Here is a 15,679-nt window from a genome sequence, read left to right on the forward strand (position 1 = left end):
TTCAATGGCGTGTAACACACAGCCTCCCTGGTTCTCTCTTTCTCTTCCCCCCAGCTTTATTTTTCTTTACACACTCACGCAGCAGCTATAAACTTTCAATAAAACATGACAATTAGGTGTCAAAGCCGTTTGTTGCTCAAAATTACTTTTGAATGGGCGGGAGAATCGATTAAAGATCAGTGTTTTAATTATTTCCCAACGAGAGAATAAAATCATCACGGCTCGAATTAAGATGCAATAACATGTCTGAAAGAAGCCTAACAGGTGAGTCATGAATCAGGTGACATCTATTCAGGACCCACAGGTGATCAGCACCTATAGTGTCTAATTCTCAGCAAGGTGGAATAATAGTGGAATCATATCCAAATGGCTAGCAGGTTGTTTCCATCAGCAAGAGTCAAAAATCCGTCTTTCCAGTGGCGTTATTGTGCCGGATGAGGAGCGAGCAGGCGATATTTCTCCCCTTTGATTTTCATAGGGCCAATTATCAACAACAGTGCAGTGAGTACAAGTGGGGCCACACAGCCATTCCACATGCATGCATGTGTTTCGTGTGTTATCACCAAGCGCATAATACCCCCCCTCACATCCCCCCACACCCCCCCAAAAAAGCATCTTACACTGGAGCTCTATTTAAAAGGCAGAGAATAGATGGGAATCTTTGACAATGGCGTGCTGGACACAGTTGAGTGAGCATCTCCCCTCTCTCACTATGAACCCCCGGATCCACTGCTGCAAAGCACAATGCCCCTCTTTCACCCCCCGCCTTTACTCCTGTACCACGTGGAGAAATGGATAAAAGAGGGAGAGAAAAAAGTGGGAGGTGGTGGTGGTGGTGGTGGTGGAGGAGGAGGAGGAGGAGGAGGAGGGGGATCATATTGAAATAGGTGTCTCATATCATACATATATCCACTCAGAGGCCATGCAAGAAAATCTATCTGAAGGGTTACAGTTTGACTTGCTCAGTAAATGTCTGACTTCACCCAGGCTCATTAGCATCACCTGGAAAATAAAGAGAAAATGCTGATGTAAAGGTAAAGTCCAGGTTTGTGGAATAAGTTTTTAGAACACTTTAGTTCCTGGCAAAGAGGTGGAGGAAGTATTCAGATCCTTTACTTAAGTAAAAGTACTAATACCACACTGTAAAAATGACCTATGTCGAAAATGTCAAGTAAAAGCATGCAAATATAACCAGGAAAATGTGCCTAAAGTATCAAAAGTAAAAAAAACTGTAATATATCATTATACTATTATCACTCATGCATTCATGTAAAACAGGATTTTGTTGTTGTGGTTGGTGGAGCTGGAGGTAATTCTTAAGAGGTATCTTGCTTGTCTTGTCCAGCCAAAATTTCAATTTATTAAAAATAGATTAAATTACTAAAAGAACTCAAAGGAAAAGCAACAAATCTCCACGTTTGTGAAGCTGGAACCAAGAAATGTTTTTTTGCATGAAAAACGACTTTCTTCTGTTTCTTCTATTTCCAAATGTACAACAAAAATAGCAAAACATAGAAAACATATAACCTTTGTAAGCTTCACAAGAAAATCATTTCAGCTGTCTTTTTTTTAAAAAAAATTATTATTATTACTTTTCATCCTTTCGTCCCTCTGGCGTGTATGTAAATATAGACTGGTGTTCCTTGTTTGTTATGTTTGTTACGTTTGTTGTGTCAATAAAGTTTTTCAACAACGGACTAACCGGTAAGTTGCGTATCTTCTGAAATTTACATAAAAATAACGCGATAACTGCGCTATCCCTTAAAGGTTAAACTATCCATTAAGTTTAACAAAAAATTAACTTTTGAAAGTCAAAGTTGTTTGAAAGTCGAGGCGGATTTAACAGTTTAGCTCCGGACCTGCTATCCTGGTAATGCTGAAATTTAACGCAGTTGACGTGACATTAAGCTAGCTCTGTAAGCTAAACTTAAGCTAGCTACATACGTACTACCTCATACACCAATTTATGATACCTGGAGTATTGTACTCCGAATTGAAATAGAAAGTCTAAATTAAAAGTGAGTGGAAAGTTGCATCAAATTTTTCCCATAGTGAGTTAGCTACAGTTTATGCTGTTGCTAGCTGATTTACTCACTAGCATTTATAGAGACGCCAGTAAAAACAATTACGTGTTATCAGTTGGTGGCACAACTGCTACAGAAAATTAAACCTTAAATGTTTTTGGCAAGCAGTTGGTGGCCTTAAAAGTTTTTGAAATTTAAATAGAGGATAGTATTGGAATGTATCCGGTTGCTCTGGCACTCAATTTTAGGATTAAACAGCACTGAAAGGCAGTTCTTCAATAAGAGATGGAGTCTAAATATAGCCTCTGTGTTATCTGATTGTGACCAGTTTAAAATAATGTTTTACCTTATGGAAAATAAGGGTAAAGGAAATCTCTAAATTCACACACTCCAAATATTAGAAAAACTGGTGATTTCAAGTCCCCAAGTTCTCTCAAAAGGGACCTTGAATTCTTCAAACCTCCTAAAGTTTGATGTCAAAGAGAGTGAGATGTGTGATAGCCCACACACAGGTTTTGCTAACTTGAAAGCCTCTTCATCAAACAGATTTTTCATTGGATTTACTCTGCCAATAAAAACTTGCTTGTTGTCCAGATCCCTGTTATTAAAACATTACTGTCCTGTCCACAGTCACAGCCATGTCTCTCTGTGACGACACGCTCCTTTGCAACTTCCCGAAGTGTCGGACCAAGCTGAACGGCTTCGCCTGGGTCACAGCTTGCTCACACGTTTTCTGTGATCAGCACGGGTCCGGTGAGTTCAGCCGCTCCCCCGCCATCTGCCCGGCCTGTTCCTCCGCGCTGTCTGGGAAGCTGGACATTGTGAGGACGGAGCTGTCGCCCTCTGAGGAGTACAAGGCCATGGTGCTGGCAGGTCTGCGACCTGACATAGTTCTGGACATCAGTTCCCGTGCTCTAGCCTTCTGGAGCTATCAGGTCAAATATCTTTCTGTCTGTATGTAAAAGAACACAATGCCAGTCTTTTCTCTGTCTGTGTCAGTATGGTTTTCTTCTTATTTCCGATAATATATTTGCAACTATCTTTGTAAACAGGTCCATCAGGAGCGTTTGTATCAAGAGTACAGTCTGTCACGGGCAGATTCACAGCTGAAGCAGATGGAGAAGGTGTTGTCCCAGCAAAACCAGTCCAGAGACCTGGAACTTACTGCCATGAGAGGGGAAATCGCCTCTCTGAAGAAGGTAAGCAGTCCACTTTTTGGTAAAAATAGCTTAAACATGCCCTCTGGCATGTTAAAAAATACTGTTGCAATACTGTAATGTGTTACACCCAAGATAAGATTGGACATAGAGCCTTAGGAGGGACGTGACAGAGGAGCTGGTCTGTGGTCAGTGTTTCTCCTTCCCTCTTCACTGTAGATGATGAAGAAATAGAAAAAGGAGCAATAAACTACATAAACCTAAAGATCTTAATATGTGCTCGTGATCTAGAGAGCTTAATTTTTAATTACACATGGCGATCTAGAAAGTTCAAGTTCAGAAGACTATACAGAAAAGTATAAAACCTTGTTTCTTTCAGGTGATGGAGGAGTATAAAAGGAAGTACAGCGAGGTGTCCGAGAGGCTGATGGAGAGAAACAGGCAGTACCAGAAACTGCAGGGGCTGTATGACTCTCTGAGGCTGCGCAACATGGTGGTGGGTCACGGGGAAAGAGACATGCTGTCACAACCAGAATATCATGACTTCAGCACTGGTAAGAACAGCAACTTGAACTTAGACTGATGTCTTTACAAGTTTAAAGGTCCGCTCATTAAACAGCAGAGGCTTGGTCGTTTTGTGCAGGAGCTAAATTGATGTTTCACAGTGAGAGAGGCGGATGTAGATTGTTGGAGTTTATGAATGAGGCGACAATTTCTGCCCTTCCATAGAGTGTTGAGTGTTTAAAACTTGCCCTTTAAAAACAAGGAAAATCAAGAGCACAAAGTATTATATGTACCATTTTCACCTGTTTATTGACTTCTGAAAATGGGAAAAAAAATGTTTTTTTAATGTTTAAAAGTTGTATGTCAAGAGAACCTTAGGATTTTTAAATTAACAATTATTTATTAATGAAATAGCTGTTCATGAAATGATACTCGAATGTGAAAAACCATTGGTGCTGATATGATTAGTTGACAAAAAACTACTTTCCTACAATTCTGATGATCGGTTAAATGGATTTTGGACATCATCTCATATTGCTGCAGCAGGCATTTTTTTCAAAACATTTGGTCGATTAAACAATAAATTAATTAGGTGACACATTAACAATCAAAATAATCATTACTTACAGCCCAAAACAATACGTTTGGCATGAAAAGAAATAAGCTTTATATGAATTGTTACAAAACACACAACAGCAGATCCTTCAGCTGGTGTTGGAAAATGTCAGCGTCTCATGAAAAAGTATTAACCTTTAATATGCAGCAAAATAGATAAAAGATCGTGTTTTTCTGTCTGTCTGAGAGATGAATGCTTTTATTACATCAGTTGTACTCACACTGATTAATGAGAAGAGGAAGGAAGCCCAGAGAGAATAATGTTGAATGGCGTAAAGGAAGACGCAGCTGTAGGTGTTTTGTCAAGAAGAAGTGCTCATCAAGAAAGAACAGTAGGAGTAATGAGCTGATTGTCTATGTAAGGGAATTTTACTCAGTGTAACAATGAGAGACATCTGTCAACCCCCTGCGTGTCACTCAGGGGTGGCTCGGCAGGCGACTCCCCAGAGAAGCCCTCAGTTCCTCTCCGTGGGCCCTGATGGGGACAGCAGATTCTTCTCCTGCCTGGAGGCTGACGGAGCAAAGACCTTCTTCCATTTCAGCTCCCCCGCCAGGGAGAGAGGCCGGCCTTTCATCAAGAAGCACTGAGGCAGGAACAGGTTTCATAGTGACTCTAAAACACTAACTTAACCACATTTGTTTATATATGTTAACAAAGTGTTTTGCTTGTTTTAGTATTAATTTAGCTGCTGGGGTTTGTCCTGAATGTGTAGTATTGACATTTTCTACTATTAATATGTTCTTGGCTAAAAATAACAAATATTGGTCTTAAATCCATTGTTCAACTTTTAGTCCTGGTCTATACTTTGGCATATATTTGTGTCTAGAAGTACTTTGGCAATGTGAATACAACATAAACTCTGTTCACAGAGCACTGCCTTACAGTCTTCTCTCTTAGTGTCAGATTCACTGAAAGTAAGATAGTGTAAATGTCACCTGTTGGAAATCTGCCGTTTTCAAGACACCACGCCAACAACATGTTGAAGACCAACAGATTTCTTTCATGGAAAACTGAAGTCACAATTCTGACATTGCATTTTCATCATCACAGGATCATTCATTTACCAAAGGACTCCATGCTGTCCCAGTGACAGCATAATACAAAAGAAGGATTATTTATAAATATAAACAAACAGTCTTTCTAAAGACAAAGTGACGGGATGACCTCTATTTACAAAACGACACGCAGGCACAAACTTTGGAACCTTCACGCTTGGACCATGATCCAAACTCTTCTTCAAAATCCAGGGAAAAAAACAATTTGGTCCTCCAGCTTCGTGTTGGGCTCATTCGCTCTGGGGCTTGTAGCTGACAGAGGCAGCAATCTGACTTTGGATGTTTTGTTTCTTGCCATTGACAATGAGGAGCAGAGGAGAGTCCACTCGTATACTTCTGAAGTCAAACGACTGCCGGAGAGAGGAAACAGAGGGTTAGACCACTTCGATGAAAGGATTATTGTATACATGTTCGGCTACGCGCATGAAACACTGACCTCATCTTTATGTGTTATGCTGTGTCGCTTGACCTGAGGTTCAGGAATAACTACAGCGTCTCCTATCAGGACGCCCCAGCTGTCCGCTGTGTTATATACCATCACCACCATACACGTCTCCTCGCTGTCCACCATGCCAAACGTGCTGCAGAAAAAAGGAAAATCCATATATTTTTTCTCCACTCTCCTCTGGATAAATTAACCATTAATGCCGAAAATAATCTGCACTCACAAGGCCATGCGACCCTCAGAGGCCAGGCTGAACACCACCTTGCCCAGGGCGGCCACCCCGGCATTGTGGCCGTGCGCGAGGGAGGAAAGAGTCCGGGGCTCGAGGCTGCCGACACGACCCGTCGGGGAGCGGAACTGAGGGGAGGAGCAGGGACCCAAGGCCGACGTGCTGAGGGTAGAGAGCATCGTCCGTAACCGCCGCGCCTTCACCTTCCCCTGAAGAGATGGATGGAATGAAGGTTCAGAGAACATGAAGAGATGGCCGTGCTTTGCTGCCACCTTGTGGTGAATGGTTAAATCTTGGTGCCATCATGATGTTCTTGGCAACACATGCAAACAGGCTCAAAGATGATATTTTATACAACAAACAAATAAAGAAAAAAACATAATAGACGAGACAGAATAGAAACATGGACTTAGACAAAAAATAAAACAAAAGGAGGTGATGCTGTAAGTACTTGTTTTTCACATAATTTCTTCTAGCCTTTTTCATTCATGAGTACATTTCCTCCGAAAATTCATTGGCAGCTCCTCAAACGTGAATATTTTCTGGTCTTCTTATGCATCTGTCACAGCAATCTAAATATTTTTAGGTTTTGGACTGCTGATCTGACAAAACAAGACATTTCGAGATGTCACCTGTAGACTACCTTCCTAAATAATTCTCCCTTTATTTGTAAATGAAACCTCATTTTCGCTGCATTCTCTCCAACATGTAGACAGACACAGCAGGACTAGTAGCGTTATTTGAAACTTCTCCTTTCTCCTTCCACCTAACAAATATCACAGAGGATTGCAGGGAGTGAGTGAATGAGCAACACCCTCTCCCACCTTGTTCTGTATGAGTTCGGTGACTTTCCTCAGATACTCCAGCAGCTGCTTTTCCCGCTCTGGAGGCTCCTCCCAGCCCGGGTCGAGCGCCGCAGCTCGACTGTAGCCGCCAAGCGCAGACCCGAACATCTCCTCGTACTGGAACAGAGTGGATCGGTTGAAGTGCAGCTCCGGGTAACAGGAGGCGGCTCTGTCCACTTTCTCCTACACGTGCAGAAGAGAGGAGTATGATATTAGGACAACAGTGCAGATAGTGCTGATAGATATTCGTTCAATGGTCAGTACTCACAGATTGTGCATAGGCACTCAGAGCCTGTTGAGACAGCTGTGGGTTCTGTCCGCAGGTGAAAAACAGGGACACGTAGGCATTCCCCATGATATCTGTAAAAACAATAACACAAACAAAAGATTTGAGAGAGCACAAAAGAAATTCTGAGCGCTGAGCTCAACATCATGTGCACGCTTGTTTCTGAATCTGCCCGCTCATTTTTCTCCAGCCGTTTTGGCAGCTTCTGAGCTTCAGGAGAGACTCATTTTTCAAGAATGTATTGAAATTCAAGCATATTCCTGATGTTGACATGACACATACAATTAAGCATTTTCAAAACTTTTAACTTTGAATGAACCCTGTGCCCAATGGCTTTAAAATCTAGACAATAAATTATTTTAGTCTTTTACTGTGAATGACACCAAGTGCACCTTTCTGCCTCCATCTGGTGGTTTAAAAGTTTCACTGTCCTAGCTTTTATTTTGAAAGGAGCAGGAAGGGTCTTGCAGGATGACCTTTCATTTTCAGGTCGAATTGAACAGGTGGCGTTCTGCTCTCAGCTTTGAGTTTGAGGACAGCACATAATTAACACAACCATAACTTTAACTCTGAATCTGAGTGACAATCAGCTCCTTCATTACAAAAGGATAAAGGAGCACAACCACCTCCCCACTGCACTGTCTATAACATGCTCTGCCTATGAAGTACCCCGACGCTCTACTCACACCAGGATGTCCCGTCTGTGACATCCAGCTGGACAGCTTGTCGGGCCATGTTCACACTCTCCAGCACCTGCTTTCCATGTGCGGTGCTGTCCGCCGCAGGCAGCTGTCTCAGCACCATAGACAGGTTGCGAAGAGACACCTTGTTGTTGCTCTGCAGAGACGGAAGATAAAGCACAAGACAGATGAGTTAATACGTGAAACCTACCATGGAGCAATAGCAGCTAAGGGGGCAGAATGGAAAACGATGCTTCACTGAGTTGAAAACATATCCCTCTTCCTGTCCTCGCCGTACCTGCTGCAAGGCTCCAGTGAAGCAGTTCTTGGCACCAGTCAGGTCTCCCTTTTTCCAGTACTGCTCCCCCAATGTGTTCCAGGCCTCGACCAGGCCAGGCTCCAGCTTCACAGCGCGGGAAAGGCACTCCTCTGCTACGGCGCTGAAGTCAGGAGCCACGTTCAGACACCTGCCCTTCTGCAGCAGGAACTCCGCTTTGTGTTTAAAATGATCTGCGGGAGGAGAAGCAGCGGGTGTGAGCGCTGCTCTGCAAAGTAAAGACTGAAGTGCTGCTGTTGTGTGAATACAACACTCACCTTCTTTCTCCTCCAGCTTCTTCAAAGTCTTTTCTATCTCCTGCGCGACGTCGCTTTGTTTCCTCCCAGCTTGCTCCACACTGTGAGTCTCAAAATAGCAATCTCTGAAATGATACAGGTCATCCACGAGCTCCTGTGATGGGAGGGTGAAAAAAAATAATACTCACTTTTAAAAGGGATAATGGTATTATTCCAATAGTGCCGTTACAGTGGATATTTTAGTTAGTCACATCAAACAACATAAAAGCACAAAATAGTGCATCCAGGTATCCACATCCACATAGGAAAGCCATGTATGTAACAGCCACTGTTTGGCCTAGGATATCAGAGCCTCTGTAGCTTTGATTTTATCTAAACTTGTGGAAATTAAATACTAAATTGCTGGAGAGCCATTTAAAAAGAAGAGCCAAATGAGTAACAGAATTACCGTTTCAGGAAATAAAATACAGATTTATGTTAATGACAGGCAACAAAAGCAAGTATAGCTATCTTTGCATCTGTTTTAATGGCATACATTGCGTTAGGTTACTGATAGAGGATGGTTTGGTGTAAAAACACTCACTGGCTTCAGAGAACATGTCCATGTGCGTTAAAAAGTCTCCAGGCTGACCGAAAATTTGGTGACTCAGCAAGAAATGTGATGGATGTAACCCAGACATGCATATTTAAAGTCATCTTTTTCCTGCTGCATTTTAATCCAGCAGGATGAAAAGAAAGGGGTCATTCTACGCATAAAAAATAAGGTGAACACATTAATATCACACTATATCAATCATAATTATATGAATATCGAGAAACGTCTGTTCGCTTGACAGTTGCAGCCAGTTGTTATAGTAACGACTCTTTCAGGAGATGTCCAGCGAGGAAAACTACAACGAAACACTGAGCTTATTCAAAGTAAAGAAGAAAAAATGAAGGTACCAGATTCCTGGAGGATTGAAATATTTGCGCGACATAATTAAAAGTCAGTACCTTCATAATTTGCAGTTCGTTTTTGTCTGTCACAGGCTCACCACTCTTCTCTTCTTCCGCCATCTTTGCGTTAGCTTAAAGCAGCACTATAGCCTGATAGCAAAGAAGAGCTGGCGAAAAATGCACCGAGTTACGAAACCAGGATTAAACATATGACTCTGATGTTAATATGATGACGGAAATCAGTCATTTCGTTTCAGAAATGGCACAAATGTAATTAATTTTAGCACACAGGAAGCAAACTTTTAATTTCAGTGCCACCGGAAGTCGGAGTAGCCCGGACCCAAAATGAACCCGACAAGGAACCTCTACACAAATAAACAGAGAGACTATTATTGAGTAGTTTTTCTGTCCTAATACAACTCCGAGTACAGAGTGAGTAAAGTATGATAATTCATGTATTTCTGACTATAACACCGACATGATCACTCGTTTACACAGCACCAGGCAGTCGGAACCTTCAACCTCAATCAAGATGCTAGTCCGACACTCTTTATTCGCGTACCATACATTCTTGGCTCATAACAAGACGGAGAGTGTTCAACTTTTGTCTAATTTCCGTTGATTGTGATTGGTGTGAGTGCTGTTATTGCCATTGAAGCCAGCCCGTCATGTCGGACACATGGAGCAACATTCAGGCGCACAAGAAGCAGCTGGACTCTCTTCGGGAAAGGCTGCAGCGGCGGCGGAAAGACCCCGCACAACTGTCCGCGGGTACGTCCAGACCGGAGAGCGGGTACCAGCAGGGCGACTGCTTTTGTTCTCAAGTAATCAGTGGAGTGTTCATGCGATTAATCTGTTAAATTATTAAATCCACGAATCGTCAAGAATCAAGACAAGTGGCCATGTTTTGTTACACGAGGCCACTGAATATTAAAATTCATTTGTTAAACGTTATTTAAAAATCAATTGTTTCCAGCTCTGAATGAGTTAATAAGTTATTTTTCTTGCTGTTTGATAGTTGTAATTGTTGGAGCTGCAACTATTAGTTTTTGACATCATCTGTTAAGCATTCTTTTGCTTAATTAGTTAACCATTTAGTCTATACAGTAAAAAAAAAAAAAAAAGGTCGAAAACTGATGAGTTCCTTCAAATTGTTTATTTTGTCCACCCAATAGTTTAAAATCAAGATAATCTATTCAATCTGATATGTATGATCTGGAAAATCTTGTTAAGCCTCTTCAAAATAAGCGTGTTAACCTCTGTTGTTTCCTCTCGGGCAGACGGTGGCAGCAGCACTGAGGGCTCCACAGCCAGGAGTGACAGCCCGGCTCCGTCTGCAGCGTTCCCCCCTCAGGAAGAGACGGAAAAACCGCCAGACCCCGAGCTGGAAAAGAGGCTGCTTGGATATCTCTCTGATCTGAGTCTTTCGCTGCCAACGGACTCCCTTGCCATCACAAATGAGCTCAACAGCGTGAGTCTTAAGCACAGGAATGCTTTTCTATCATTTCAACTTCATATTTCTGTTTTTTAACAATCGTTTCTGTTCTGTTGGAATCTCAGTCACAGTCTGAAACAGCCGTCAGTCTTGGATGCATCCAGAGTCTGCTGCTAAAATTCTCTGCTCAAGAGCTCATCGAGGTCCGGCAGCCCACCTCGGCCTCTTCCTCTACTACTTCCTCTTCCTCAGTCGTGGTAGCAGTGGACCACACAAAACTATGGGCCATGATTGGGTCAGGGGCCGGAGCCCAGCGGACCGGAGTCAAGAGAAAAGCAGAAGATCAGAGCCACCTCAAAAGGGCTCCAGGCTTCTCACCCTCGCTTCAGAGCTCCGTCTCTCCTCCGCACACTTCCTTCACCTCTCTGACGCCGGCTTCCTCCTCACAGCTGGCAGGGCCTTCGGCGTCAGGGAGCGGGGCGGACAAGAAGGGCAGGAGCAGCAAAAGCCAGTCGTCTCACATGGACATGGAGATCGAGAGCCTCCTGAACCAACAATCCACTAAAGAGCAGCAGAGCAAGAAGGTAGGAAAGCTGAGGAGCGCAGCCAGTGTTTCCTCCAGTGCACTCCCAGTTATCATAACCAGCTTAATTTACATGAAAGTGAAGCCATTTTTTTTGCAGGTGTGATTACTGATATGGCTTGATGTGACTGTTATGAATGTTAGGTGAGCAGAGAGATTCTGGAGCTGCTTAACGCCAGCACAGCTAAGGAGCAGTCCATCGTGGAAAAGTTTCGGTCTCGCGGCCGAGCTCAAGTCCAGGAGTTCTGTGACCACGGGACCAAAGAGGAGTGCGTGCGCTCCGGGGACACGCCTCAGCCGTGCACCAAGTTACACTTCCGGTCAGTTTTCTGCAGCACACTTCCATAACATTTTTTCTCTATATATATGTCACATGCACATGATGTCAGACATGTCAGAGCAGAAGTCTGATGACTGCACAGGTCAGATTTTTAATTATTGTAGATAAAATATACTGGGGACACCCTGGTGGCTTTGGGGTGAGGGCACAGAGTGTGATCTTCAATGTCATGTCATTCCCCATGTGTCTTTCCCCTCATTTCCTGTAATGTCTCCTCTGTCAACTGTCAAATAAAAGCATAAAATGCCCCAAAAAATAAGATAAAAAGAAAAATACCCCCTTTGGCCTCAAGAGGACACCATAGTCAAGGCCAAAAAATGCTATTCCTGGTAGAGAGACCATATTATGCTAATGTTCTAACAAAACACTGACTTGCCTTACACTAATAATGTAAATAAAGTTCTCAATTTCCAACTTAGAATTACCTTATTATTACAACATCACTTTCATTTTGATCTGATGAAAGAGGATAATGCATCTTGTTGTTGATTTCATCCCAAAATATCAAATTCATGGAGTTTCTCCTCATCCTAAATGATGGTCTGCTGGTTCACTTTGTGACACTTTTTCCTCATTCAGTCGCATCATCAACAAGCACACAGACGAGAGCCTCGGCGACTGCTCCTTCCTCAACACGTGTTTCCACATGGACACCTGCAAATACGTCCACTATGAGATCGACAGCCCTCCAGAGGCCGAGGGGAGCCTGCTGGGGCCCCAGGCCGGGACCACGGAGCTCGGACTCCATGCAGGAGACGCAGACAGCAACGTGGGCAAACTGTTCCCCTCGCAGGTGAGGAAGAGAGGAGGGATTAGGAGAGAGGAGGGGATGGAAGAGCGAGATGCTGATGGAGATTGTGTTTCTGTCTACAGTGGATCTGCTGTGACATCCGTTACTTGGACGTGTCCATCCTGGGCAAGTTTGCTGTGGTCATGGCCGACCCTCCGTGGGACATCCACATGGAGCTACCCTACGGCACGCTGACTGACGACGAGATGAGAAAGCTCAACATCCCCATCCTGCAAGATGACGGCTTCCTCTTCCTCTGGGTCACCGGCAGGTAACTACAGCAACTCAAACAGTCTGAAGAAGAGTTTTTCAACATCAGGATAGCTTTTAGATTTTAACAGGCCAACAAGCACGTATTCACTTCCTGACAACGTTTTCATTTGCCCAACGTCTCGTCTTGCAGGGCTATGGAGCTGGGCAGAGAATGTCTCAGCCTGTGGGGGTAAGTCTCTCCTGCTGTGCACTGACTTCCGTTAAGACAAGTTTTGTTGGGACACCGTTTGATTTTTTTTTTTTTTCCCCCTCTCTCAGCTATGAGCGCGTCGATGAAATCATTTGGGTGAAAACCAACCAGCTTCAGAGAATCATTCGCACAGGAAGGACAGGCCATTGGTTGAACCACGGGAAGGAGCACTGTCTGGTTTGTTTGTCTTCCACTGTTGTTCTTTGTCCTCTTATATATTCTATACTGTCTGTGTCGTATACTATATGAATGAGTCTGCTGGAGTGAAAGCAGGAATTTCTGCATTTGCATGCTCTGCCCCATAGCTAAAAGCTAACCATGTGGTTTGTGATTCTTCAGGTGGGTGTGAAAGGAAACCCTCAGGGCTTCAACAGAGGTTTGGACTGCGATGTAATTGTGGCTGAGGTAAGTGATTACTGTCATGCTTGTTGTATTTATCCCCATATGACATCCTGCAAAGGTCTGTGTGATACAGACTCCATGTCTTCATTACATTTCAGGTCCGCTCCACCAGTCACAAACCAGATGAGATCTACGGCATGATAGAGAGACTGTCGCCCGGCACCAGGAAGATCGAACTCTTCGGTCGACCCCACAACGTCCAACCCAACTGGTAACATACTGTCGTGCTTTAAAGGTGCAATGTGTAAGAGTCGGCCACCTGTCGAAGGTCACTCCAGATAAATAATGGGCAGCATATCCTGAGAGTAACCGCTAAGTGCTGCTCACTATACACATTCCTGTAGCTACTAGCTGCCATTCGCTACTTAGCTCGGTTAGCTGTGCAGCTAGTGGCTCTATTAGCTGAGTTGAGTCTGCCCGACCAAGCACTTGGCGCATCGGGGGAGTTTTGTCTTTTACACCGCGGGCAACATTACCAGGCTCAGTAAACACAGCCAGATCGGGACCGAAAACAGCCGAAGGAGGTCAGTTTAATGACAGGGCAAACAGTCCCGCTGTGATTTACAGCAGCTCCCGCCTGGACCCTTGACTCCAGGGACGATGAAGACACAGCAGGCTGCGAGAGGAAAGGCGTGAAGCGTGGGAGCAGCAAGACAAAAGGTCGGTTGCAGTGCCAGAATATTTCCACATCTAACTGACTTAAGGGTTTATTTCGACTAAACCAGAGCTGCTGATTGAACAGTGGAAAGACAAACCGAGACAGTTTTGGTGAGTTTTATTTTGTTTCTCTCGAGTTTAGATGGAGTGTGTTTTACGATGAGTTAACTTGGCAATAAATCTCGTCTTAGTTCAATAAAGCAAAGAACCTTGAATTCAGAAGGTGTACAGTTGTATTTTTCTGTTTAAGAAAGGACAAAAAGTGTAAGAATATTTCCTTTCTTGACATTTTGTGAGTTTATTTTGTTTATCTATTAGACTAAAAAATTGAAGAGCTTGTGAAACATAACAAACTTGTCACTTGTGGTGGTATTACAGACAGGATGAGCTGGGGCTAGCTGATTAGCATGCTAACTTCAGTAGATATCTGCAACACAGTACAAAGATGTCTTTGAACTGTTAGTGCTTCACATCATGTTGATGATGTCATTTTTTTGGACGTTTTAAACTAGAATTCTGGTCATATCTTACACATTGTACCTTTTATTTAAAAGCCAAGTGACTGTTCTTCACATTCAACATGTACTGATTTATCATTTTTCTCTCCACATTCAGGATAACTCTTGGAAACCAGCTTGATGGCATTCACCTCTTGGATCCTGAGGTCGTGGCTCGCTTTAAGAAGCGTTACCCAGACGGCGTCATCTCCAAACCCAAAAACATGCAGTGATGACTTCTGTCAGTCGTCACAGGTCTGGAGAAGTTTGTCTATAGACTGTTGTTGTTTATTATTATTTTTTATACCAGTGAACCAATTTCTTAAATAAATGTGGTTGACAAGATACATTGTCTGTGTCTTGGTTAAGAAATGATGAAAACATATTTCTGATTTTGCTGAAATGGAAGAGGACACAGAAGAGGACCGACTGTACTGCATGTACTGCACTGACTGTTGAAGGACTCCCGGTAATCAATAAAGAGTCTGAAAAACAAGAAATGATTAAAAGCAAAAGAAGTGACCCTCAAGGCCCGAGCACCTCATGCATTTGTTTCCTGTCCACAGCTTGATTCATTATCTTTCAACGCACAGCCTCAAATGGACGTATAATTGCCTTTACAACACTCTTAGAAAGAAGCAGGCGAAATCTCCCAAACCCAATCTGTTTGAATGATGTGAAGGTTTTTCTAAGCTTGGAAAAAGTAAAGTTGTCTCTCAGGGGAGCCTCTGGTGGTTTCTTCATGTTATAGATCCCATTTATTGAGTATTTCAGTCACCTGTCAAACATTCCTACAGACTAAGAATCAAATCTCTGACCTGTTTATTACAACCTTGATTCCAAAAAAGTCGGCACGCTGTGTGAAACAGAAATATAACAATGTGATAATTTGCTAATCCCTTTTAACCTTTTATCAGGGTTGCACACGCGTCATCTGTCCGTCCTGACTTGATTTTTTTAAGTATGCTGGTTTCAGTTTATTCCTTTTCCTCCACTACATAGTAGTGTCGAACTCCCTTTTTCTTCGATAACTTCATGAGTTGTGACGTTATAGTTACAGTAGAAGTGAAAATATGCTGATATGTTAATGACTATGTTGTACCTGTCCCACTTTTTTCAATAAAAATAGTTGGAAGAAATCATGTTCAGCATTATTTTCTGT

The 15,679-nt window shown here is 43.0% G+C and overlaps 3 protein-coding genes across 5 annotated transcripts; 2 read left to right on the forward strand and 1 right to left on the reverse strand.

Moving 5' to 3' along the window:
• Positions 1-2,662: 2,662 nt before the first annotated feature.
• On the forward strand, positions 2,663-4,888 carry ccnb1ip1 (cyclin B1 interacting protein 1). The gene is made up of 4 exons (XM_076725667.1): positions 2,663-2,959; positions 3,077-3,223; positions 3,561-3,735; positions 4,722-4,888. The coding sequence occupies exons 1-4, from the start codon at positions 2,663-2,665 to the stop codon at positions 4,886-4,888; spliced, it is 786 nt and encodes a 261-aa protein (XP_076581782.1).
• ttc5 (tetratricopeptide repeat domain 5) lies at positions 3,971-9,696 on the reverse strand. Its single transcript, XM_076725666.1, has 9 exons — positions 9,408-9,696; positions 8,436-8,568; positions 8,140-8,351; positions 7,848-7,998; positions 7,144-7,235; positions 6,855-7,058; positions 6,025-6,239; positions 5,793-5,937; positions 3,971-5,706 (listed from the first exon to the last, which is right to left on the reverse strand). The coding sequence occupies exons 1-9, from the start codon at positions 9,468-9,470 to the stop codon at positions 5,587-5,589; spliced, it is 1,335 nt and encodes a 444-aa protein (XP_076581781.1). The 5' UTR covers positions 9,471-9,696; the 3' UTR covers positions 3,971-5,586.
• A 196-nt stretch (positions 9,697-9,892) lies between these two features.
• Positions 9,893-15,656, forward strand: mettl3 (methyltransferase like 3). Of its 3 annotated transcripts, none has more exons than XM_076724850.1 (12): positions 9,893-10,121; positions 10,631-10,821; positions 10,911-11,369; positions 11,513-11,688; positions 12,288-12,501; positions 12,582-12,769; positions 12,902-12,940; positions 13,030-13,138; positions 13,301-13,366; positions 13,462-13,574; positions 14,636-14,772; positions 14,887-14,999. In XM_076724850.1, exons 1-11 carry the CDS (start codon positions 10,019-10,021, stop codon positions 14,748-14,750), a joined length of 1,773 nt encoding a protein of 590 aa, XP_076580965.1. In that variant the 5' UTR covers positions 9,893-10,018; the 3' UTR covers positions 14,751-14,772; positions 14,887-14,999. The 3 variants fall into 3 exon arrangements, with proteins under 3 accessions (XP_076580965.1, XP_076580966.1, XP_076580964.1); XM_076724851.1 differs by having other exon boundaries at positions 14,927-14,975; XM_076724849.1 differs by having other exon boundaries at positions 14,636-15,656.
• The last annotated feature ends 23 nt before the right edge of the window (positions 15,657-15,679 follow it).

This window comes from Chaetodon auriga, chromosome 24 (genome assembly GCF_051107435.1).
Source record: "Chaetodon auriga isolate fChaAug3 chromosome 24, fChaAug3.hap1, whole genome shotgun sequence".
NCBI classification, from domain to species: Eukaryota; Metazoa; Chordata; class Actinopteri; order Chaetodontiformes; family Chaetodontidae; genus Chaetodon; species Chaetodon auriga.